We start from the raw sequence: 10,170 nt of genomic DNA, 5'->3' as shown, positions 1-10,170 counted from the left end.
ATATATATATATATATATATATATATATATATATATATATATATATATGCATAAATATAGATATTCAGATATGTATGACATAGGTTTGAATTCTGCTAAATCTGACGCGATCATTAAATGTGATTTATACTCTCCCGCTGAACTATTTGTATTGTATTTGTATGAATTTGTTTGTGATGAATTTATGTTTCCTGTGAAAAAAGAAAAAGACCCATGACACGTTTTTCGTACAAAATCGTTGTGGGGAAATAGCTGTGCCCTGCTAACGTCGGATGTCTCGTCTCCCCTGCAGGTAGTGTCATCCGAAGTGGCCCAGAAGCGTCAGGAGCCGCCCACTTTCCCTCCCAACCTCACCGACCAGTCCGCCGAGTCGATGGAGATCCCGGAGGGCATCCTGCAGAACCTCTTCAGTTTCCCCCAGAGCCTCACGACGGCAGCGACGACGCAGTGGCACCTACCTCCTACCCTCACGACTCCTCAGACCACCAGCTACCTCCCCACTACCTTCCCCTGGTCCGTGGACACCGAGTCTACGAGCGACGAGCCCCCTGCCACCGCTACCAACACTGACGTTATCACGGATATGACGACCACCTCTCCTGACCCAGACTCGGTCGAGGACCTAGTAGCTGTGGGTTCCCAGATTCCTAGTCAGAACACCAAACGACCGCTTACGAATGATAGATGGAACAGTCGTTTCCCAGTCTGGAGCTCCCAGCCTGAAGAAGTCAAAGACGACGACAACAGCGCTGCCCTGAATCACGACCCGGAACCCACCGTTGACTACCATTCCAGTCCTGGATGGCTCTCTGAGACAGTCCTTCCTTCCAGTAACGAAGTTACGCACGACGTTGGCATCACCACCTGGAATCGTTTTGGAGACAGTGGTCAAGAATCAGACGAAGGGATGACGACGCTGAAGGAGGAGTCTTACGACGACAGCTCGTCGACCGTCTCTGCATCCCAGGCGACGACAGCTGCTGCGGCGGACGACCATCGACTTACGACGAAAGTCGACAAAGAGGACCACTTGCTGACGACCCTCACTGGCCTCTACGCCCAGTCTTATGCCAGCGGCAATCCGTCAAAGTTCCCGAGCCTGACGACGCTGACGATAGGTTCGATGCAAGAGACGACCAAAACACAACCCGACCTCCAGACAGACGCTCCCACCGTATCGCCATTCCAGTCAACTTACTTCGATGTCGCCACAGATTTCTTCCTCGAGGACCATCAGTCAACGTTTACATCAGAGGCGCCCACCACACTGGCTCAGACAGAGGCACAGACATTGACAACTGTCAGGATGTCGCCAACCGTATATTTCCCAACAAGAGCAGACGCGTCATCAGCCACAGACAAAGTTCCCGAACCAGAGGCGTCATCGACGACAACAGACGAACCAACAGACACGCCGGCTACAACAGAACCGTCACAGACAGCGGCGGCAGCCTCAGACGGGCCCAGCAACACTCAGTCCATCACTACAACGATAACCTTCTTAGCCTTGACATCCGCGACCCATCAGAACCGGAGAGTCCTTACGATATCGTCCCAGAAGATGAACAGGACACTACACATTCCTCGTGGGATAAGAACTCCGTCAGTAGCCTCCTGTATCAGGACCCTGGTCAGCGTGAAACACCCCTAAGGCCTTACGATGCCCCAGCGATGCTACTCGAAGTCGTCAAACGGCGGGTCATCTGTCAGATCGTCCCAGCTATGAGTTTCCGGTGTTTGTGGAAGATCAGACTCAGGGAAGTGACTTGACACAAACAGGATCCACCTCCCCCAGCCAGACACAGAGTGCTGAGGACCAGTACGCAAGCATCAAAGATCTTCTCACCCAGTACTACACCAGTACGATGATACCCCCCACACATAACCATACCGACTACGAACCCGCCGCTAACCAAACCCAAACCACGAGACCTCCCACGGAACACACCCCTACCAACGAACAGTCTCCACAGACCTCCTCCGCCACCAACACCACACCTCCAGCAGTAACCACTCAGTACTCCATAACTTTCGAGAGGGGGACGGAAGCACTTACGCAAAGCATTTACCCCCAGCCATCACTTGCAGTCGGAGAGGAGGCGGTCAGGACGCCCTCCTACCCAGACTACCCCGAGTACTACTACTACGCCAACAGTGCCCCCGGTGGGTCCAGTGTCCTCCCGCCGTCCCAGCTGGCTGGAAATGATAGGATCGACTTAGAGGCGCTGCAAGTCAAGGGAAACTTGACAGAGGGAGACAACTTTTACGACTACTACGGTTCTCCTGTATACCTCGACAATATCCCAGAGGTAAGGCTCTACATTGAAATCAGATTACCTTCAATGTCTTAGTCATGACTGAGAGCTAAGTAAATTTAGTTCATATTAGAATGCAAAATTTCTTTTAATCTCGGTGAAATATAATTACGTAATCAATGAACATATGCTTGCCAGTTAGAATTCCCCAGAATTACATTCAAACGAGTTTGTTAAACTCGTTCCATTCTTGAGAGAGATCAGTTATCTTTATCATGTTAGCTGAGATGACAAGGGCAACTGAATAACGTAATCACACACACACACACACACACACACACACACACACACACACACACACACACATTCATTTGATAAGGGGAGGATGAACAGCTAGGCTGACTGTGGACTCGACCCCCGAATGAGAATGGCACCATAGATCAAGGTAGAGTTTTAAAGAATAACCCATTTTCATCTGTCGTCTCAACAAGGTTCGAGCGCTTCTTCTCGACCCTCTCCTGCAGGTCTTATGACGCCGGGGTTATGATGAAGGTCATGTGTGTGGTGGAGAATCAAGTTGGCTTTGGCGGTCGAAGGCAGATTTACTCTCTCTCTCTCTCTCTCTCTCTCTCTCTCTCTCTCTCTCTCTCTCTCTCCTCTCTCTCTCTCTCTCTCTCTCTCTCTCACAAACACAGAGGGGCAATTTGTCACCAGATCGGCCTGCAGCATTAACTTTCTTTCGCTCTGCCACAGTGCCTTGCCCATTGGAGATATCCCGTCATAGGTACTCATAGGTGGAAAATCTCTCTCTCTCTCTCTCTCTCTCTCTCTCTCTCTCTCTCTCTCTCTCTCTCATCTCTCTCTCTCTCTCTCTCTCTCTCATCTCTCTCTTCTCTCTCTCTCTCTCTCTCCGTCTCTATATCGACCAGCTCCACCCTTACGTACTGCCTGCCCATCCTACTCTCTCTCTCTCTCTCTCTCTCTCTCTCTCCGTCTCTATATCGACCAGCTCCACCCTTACGTACTGCCTGCCCATCCTACTCTCTCTCTCTCTCTCTCTCTCTCTCTCTCTCTCTCTCTCTCTCTCTCTCTCTCTCTCCGTCTCTATATCGACCAGCTCCACCCTTAGGTACTGCCTGCCCATCCTACTCTCTCTCTCTCTCTCTCTCTCTCTCTCTCTCTCTCTCTCTCTCTCTCTCTCTCTCTCTCTCTCCGTCTCTATATCGACCAGCTCCTCCCTCACGTACTGCCTGCCTATCTTACCCTCTCTCTCTCTCTCTCTCCTCCAGGAGTACTACGACTATAACGTCGACCCAATACCACAACCCACTTTGAACGGCACGGTCGACCTGGACTTTCCCGGCCCGAATGCGACCAGTCCCTACCACGACCACCACCACCACCACCACGGCGAGCACCACGGCGAGCACCACGGCGGACACCACGGCGGACACCACGGGGGAGTACCGCCAGAACCTGCAGCGACGCTCCTGACGGCGCCGGCGGACAACCCTGGCCTGGAGGCGTCCGTCGAAAACCTTCAACCCGACGTGAGGAAGTTCATCGACGCCATGAACAACATTACCTTCAAGGTATACCATCCAGAAGTGGTCAGAATTTTTCTATGATTTTTAAAACTTTTAGAAAAAATTTTTGAAAAATTTAGATTTTTTTTTTAAAACATTTGATAAAACATATCGTAATAAGAAGTTTTAGTAATTTTCATAAGCATCTTAGATCAATGACGCCATGAACAACATCACCTTCAAGGTAAAGTGTGGAGAAGCAGACCTAATTTTTTTCTTTTTAAAACTTAGTAAATATTTCTTAAATTCAAAATCTTTTTCTTTGACTTCGTAAAACGTTTCATAAAGAGAAATCTTAACAGTTTTAGTAAATATCTGAAAACTTTTCGTAAGTATTATAATATCTGGGATTTTTAAGAAGTTTTTGGAAATGTTTATATCATAAATGTTTTCCAATCATTCGCCGTAAGCATTATTATATTTAAGTAATTCTCGGCACTTTTGTTAGAACTAAGTTTTCGAGTTTTCGTAAGATTTTGAAATGTTTTTACTATTTACACGTTTTCTCAAAATCTTTACATGTTATTCAAATATTCAAAACTTCTTTTAAGACTAGTATACAACTTCAGTATTTACAAGTGTGTAATTCAACTGCTGTTATTTTCCGCTGTTTCACAAGTTAGTCGTAAGTGTAAAGGAGTGAAATGTTTTCAAGGCTTCTTCAGTCTTCCAACTGTACCATTTTACTCTTAAGGATTGTTGGATATTCTTTAAGTAATAAAGAATAATTTCTCACTGATATATGATATTAATAATAGTAATAATAATAATAATGATGATAGTAATAATAATGATAATATTGATAATAATATTAAAAATAATAATAAGAATGATAATAATAATAATGTTAATAGTAATAATAAGAATAATAGATAGTGATAATAATAATAACAAAAATAGTATAATAATAATAATAATAATAATAATGATAATAATAATAATAATGATAATAATAATAATAATAATAATAATGATAATAGTAATGACAATATTGATAATAATAACAATAGTAATAATGATAATAATAGTGATAATAATAATAATTATAATAATGATAATAATAATAATGAGACGTATAAAAGAAAGAGACAGGAGGTCAAGAGAAAGGTGCAAGAGGTGAAAAAAAGGGCAAATGAGAGTTGGGGTGAGAGAGTATCATTAAATTTTAGGGAGAATAAAAAGATGTTCTGGAAGGAGGTAAATAAAGTGCGTAAGACAAGGGAGCAAATGGGAACTTCAGTGAAGGGCGCAAATGGGGAGGTGATAACAAGTAGTGGTGATGTGAGAAGGAGATGGAGTGAGTATTTTGAAGGTTTGTTGAATGTGTTTGATGATAGAGTGGCAGATATAGGATGTTTTGGTCGAGGTGGTGTGCAAAGTGAGAGGGTTAGGGAAAATGATTTGGTAAACAGAGAAGAGGTAGTAAAAGCTTTGCGGAAGATGAAAGCCGGCAAGGCAGCAGGTTTGGATGGTATTGCAGTGGAACTTATTAAAAAAGGGGGTGACTGTATTGTTGACTGGTTGGTAAGGTTATTTAATGTATGTATGACTCACGGTGAGGTGCCTGAGGATTGGCGGAATGCGTGCATAGTGCCATTGTACAAAGGCAAAGGGGATAAGAGTGAGTGCTCAAATTACAGAGGTATAAGTTTGTTGAGTATTCCTGGTAAATTATATGGGAGGGTATTGATTGAGAGGGTGAAGGCATGTACAGAGCATCAGATTGGGGAAGAGCAGTGTGGTTTCAGAAGTGGTAGAGGATGTGTGGATCAGGTGTTTGCTTTGAAGAATGTATGTGAGAAATACTTAGAAAAGCAAATGGATTTGTATGTAGCATTTATGGATCTGGAGAAGGCATATGATAGAGTTGATAGAGATGCTCTGTGGAAGGTATTAAGAATATATGGTGTGGGAGGCAAGTTGTTAGAAGCAGTGAAAAGTTCTTATCGAGGATGTAAGGCATGTGTACGTGTAGGAAGAGAGGAAAGTGATTGGTTCTCAGTGAATGTAGGTTTGCGGCAGGGGTGTGTGATGTCTCCATGGTTGTTTAATTTGTTTATGGATGGGGTTGTTTGGGAGGTGAATGCAAGAGTTTTGGAAAGAGGGGCAAGTATGAAGTCTGTTGGGGATGAGAGAGCTTGGGAAATGAGTCAGTTGTTGTTCGCTGATGATACAGCGCTGGTGGCTGATTCATGTGAGAAACTGCAGAAGCTGGTGACTGAGTTTGGTAAAGTGTGTGAAAGAAGAAAGTTAAGAGTAAATGTGAACAAGAGCAAGGTTATTAGGTACAGTAGGGTTGAGGGTCAAGTCAATTGGGAGGTGAGTTTGAATGGAGAAAAACTGGAGGAAGTGAAGTGTTTTAGATATCTGGGAGTGGATCTGGCAGCGGATGGAACCATGGAAGCGAAAGTGGATCATAGGGTGGGGGAGGGGGCGAAAATTCTGGCAGCCTTGAAGAATGTGTGGAAGTCGAGAACATTATCTCGGAAAGCAAAAATGGGTATGTTTGAAGGAATAGTGGTTCCAACAATGTCGTATGGTTGCGAGGCGTGGGCTATGGATAGAGTTGTGCGCAAGAGGATGGATGTGCTGGAAATGAGATGTTTGAGGACAATGTGTGGTGTGAGGTGGTTTGATCGAGTAAGTAACGTAAGGGCAAGAGAGATGTGTGGAAATAAAAAGAGCGTGGTTGAGAGAGCAGAAGAGGGTGTTTTGAAATGGTTTGGGCACATGGAGAGAATGAATGAGGAAAGATTGACCAAGAGGATATACGTGTCGGAGGTGAGGAACGAGGAGAAGAGGGAGACCAAATTGGAGGTGGAAAGATGGAGTGAAAAAGATTTATGTGATCGGGCCTGAACATGCAGGAGGGTGAAAGGAGGGCAAGGAATAGAGTGAATTGGAGCGATGTGGTATACCGGGTTGACGTGCTGTCAGTGGATTGAATCGGGGCATGTGAAGCGTCTGGGGTAAACCATGGAAAGCTGTGTAGGTATGTATATTTGCGTGTGTGGACGTATGTATATACATGTGTATGGGGGTGGGTTGGGCCATTTCTTTCGTCTGTTTCCTTGCGCTACCTTGCAAACGCGGGAGACAGCGACAAAGCATCCATTTTTCCCCCTTAAATTTGGTCTCCCCTTCTCCTCTTTCCCCTCCACCTCCGACACAATATATCCTTTGGTAAATCTTTCCTCACTCATTCTCTCCATTTTCCCCAAAAACCACTTAAAAACCACCCTCTTTTTTGCTCTCTAAACCCACGCTCTTTTTAAATTTCCACACATCTCTCTTCCCCTTACGTTATCACTCGATCAAACCACCTCCCCACCACACATTGTCCTCAAACATCCTTTTCCCAGCACACCCAAATCCCCCTGCGCACAACTCTATCCATACCCCACGCCTCGAAACCAAACAACATTTTTGGGAAAACCACTATTCCTTCAAACATACCCTTTTTTGCTTTCCGGGGAAAATGTTCTCGATTCCACACATTTTCAAGGCTGCCAGAATTTTCGCCCCCTCCCCTCCCTATGATCCACTTCCGTTTCCCATGGTTCCATCCGTGCCGATCCACTCCCAGATACCCTAAAAACTTCATTTCCTCCAGTTTTTTTCCATTAAAAACTCACCTCCCAATTGACTTGCCCCCCCCCCCCCCCCCCCAAAACCCTCTGTACCTAAAAACCCTTGTCTTATTCACATTTCCTTAAACTTTCTTCTTCCACACACTTTACCAAACTCAGTCCCCACTTCTCCCAGTTTTCAATGAATAAACCCACCAGCGCTGTATCATCAGCGAACAACAATGCCCTTAAATTCCCAAGCTCTCTCACCCCCAATTTGACTTCTACTTGCCCCTTTTTCCCAAAACTCTTGCATTTACCCCCCTAAAACCCCCCCATAAACAAATTAAAAAACCCATGGAGACATCACACCCCCCTGCCGAAAACCCTCATTCACTGAAAACCAATCATTTTCCTCTTTCCTACACGAAACCTTTGCCTTACATCCTCGATAAAAAATTTTTACTGCTTCTAAAAAACTTTCCTCCCCCACCATATATTCTTAATACCTTCCCCCAGAGGGATCTCTTTTCAATTGTCATTGCCTTTTCCAGATCCATAAATGCTACATACAAATTCCCTTTTGTATGTCATAATGATAATAATAAAAAAATAATAAAAATAATTTAAAAATAATAATAATAAAAATAATGATAATAAAAATTATAATAAAAATAATAATAATTTAAAAACAAAAAATTATAATAATAATAATAATAATAAATTTTAAAAAATAATAATTTAAAAAAAATAAAAAATGATAAAAAATAATAAAAATGTAATAATGTTAAAGTAAATGTGAAAAAAAGCAAAAAGGGTTTTTAGGTACAGAAAGGGGTTTAGGGTCAAGTCCCAAATTGGGGGGTAGTTTGAAAGGAGAACAACTGGAGGAAGTAAAGTGTTTTAGATATTGGGGGGTGGATCTGGCAGCGGAGGAAACCAAAGGAAGCGGAAGTGAATCATATGATGGGGGAGGGGGCGAAAAAACCTGGGGGCCTTGAAGAATGTGTGGAAGTCGGAACATTATCTCGGAAAGCAAAAATGGGTATGTTTGAAGGAATGGGGGTTCCAACAATGTTGGATGGTTTTTCGAGGCGTGGGCTATGGATAGGTTGTGCGCAGAAGGGTGGATGTGCTGGAAATGAGATGTTTGAGGACAATGTTTTGGTGTGAGGTGGTTTGATCGAAATAATAAGTAAAGGGAAGAGGTGTGGGAAATAAAAAGAGAGGTGGTTGAGAGAGCGAAGAGGGTGTTTTTAAATGGTTTGGGCACATGGAGAGAATGAGTGAGGGAAAAATTGACCAAAAATATTTGTGTCGGAGGGGGGCGGGAACGAGGAGAAGTGGGGGGACCAAATTGGGGTGGAAAAAATGGAAATGAAAAAGATTTTGTCTGGGTCGGGGCCTGAACCCGCAGGAGGGGGAAAGGGGGCAAGGAATAGAGTGAATTGGATTCCCAAAGTGGTTACCCGGGTTTTCGTGCTGTCCCGTGGATTGAATCGGGCTTTTGGGAAAGGGCTGGGGTAAACCCTGGAAAGTTGTTGGGGCCGGAAGTGGAAAAGGAGCTGTTTGGTTTTTGGGCTTATTTTCATGGCAGCTAGAGACTGAGTGTGAAAGAATTTGGGGGCCCTTTTTTGTTTTTCCAAACGCTAAAACCCCGCACCCAAAAAAATGAGGGGGGGGGGAGGGGGGGGATTATGTGTGGGGATGATGATAATGATAATCATCATAATGAAAATAATGATTCTCCGTTATCTTCTTCATTTCTCTCCTATAAAGGTCTTTATAGTAGAAAAAGATATCAAATGATTCCGAAAAAACTCTATTGCGTCGTAAAGACAGGAATACGAATCTCACTTAACAGACGCACGAGACGATTGTCTAAATATGACGTTTTCTGATCATATCTCTCTGTCTTGTGAACATAAATGCATCTCGGTCTAATCTGAGGCGAGGCTGGCTACACTCCCGAACCACAAATGTTACTACATTTCATAATAGTTCTGGAGGCCGTGACGATTTCCCCTTTTTCCATATTCCGCCATCTTATGCCAGTCCTTGTAAACATGGTCGTGAGTTTTTCCCCTCACCGCGTGAAGGCTGGTAATCCAATTACCTTCTCCACTTTCCCTGTTTTCAGATACCACATTACACCTTCCTGTGATTACAGTTTCCTGACTCCCGCCACCTCTGCGTCCCCATAGAATGCATTGATATGTTATTGGGTTTAGCAGCTCCCAGCAGCCAGAGCTAAAAGAATCTATTTTCTTTTCTCGCGCTGTTTTTCAATGCTTTCCGTCACAAAAAATTATGTTATGGTAATAATAGACCAATTTTTTTTTCTTCCAATCATCGATCCACTTGCGCTCCTAGAAACAATGATTAATACACGAAAACTACGCTTTATCTATACAACAAAGGACGACAATTTAGATTTTTTGTCTCCGGAGCCACTGAAACCCTTCTTATTTCGCCATCGAAGTCACACCCAATATCCTTGCGTCTCCAGAAGTAGAGTTTCATTCAACCCTCCTGAGAAGGAAGATGCGTCCCATTTTCCAAGATTCATATTTTCGCTAACTGGTTTCAACTGTTGTTGTTTGTTGGGTTTTACGGCCATCGACTTATGAGGAAGGTCATTAGGCCTGTCTTGGTTTCAACTTTGGAGAGTTTCTGTGGACATTGATGATGTAAATTTTTCAAGTGCTCTAATGATCGATTTTGAAAAGAACTCGATGATAAAAACGATGAGAATAACTG

The 10,170-nt window shown here is 43.7% G+C and overlaps 1 protein-coding gene across 1 annotated transcript in view; it reads left to right on the top strand.

Moving 5' to 3' along the window:
• The window catches only part of LOC139747130 (uncharacterized), a 16,693-nt gene extending 12,858 nt beyond the window's left edge, over nt 1-3,835 (top strand). The window contains exons 4-5 of the mRNA XM_071659046.1: nt 293-2,309; nt 3,545-3,835. Of these exons, the coding sequence (XP_071515147.1) occupies nt 293-1,651 (1,359 nt within the window). The 3' untranslated portion in view covers nt 1,652-2,309; nt 3,545-3,835. The remainder of the gene's footprint in view (nt 1-292; nt 2,310-3,544) is intronic.
• The last annotated feature ends 6,335 nt before the right edge of the window (nt 3,836-10,170 follow it).

The sequence above is a fragment of the Panulirus ornatus genome, chromosome 67 (genome assembly GCF_036320965.1).
Source record: "Panulirus ornatus isolate Po-2019 chromosome 67, ASM3632096v1, whole genome shotgun sequence".
In the NCBI taxonomy this organism is placed as follows: domain Eukaryota; kingdom Metazoa; phylum Arthropoda; class Malacostraca; order Decapoda; family Palinuridae; genus Panulirus; species Panulirus ornatus.
This window is presented reverse-complemented; position numbering and strand designations above follow the sequence as displayed.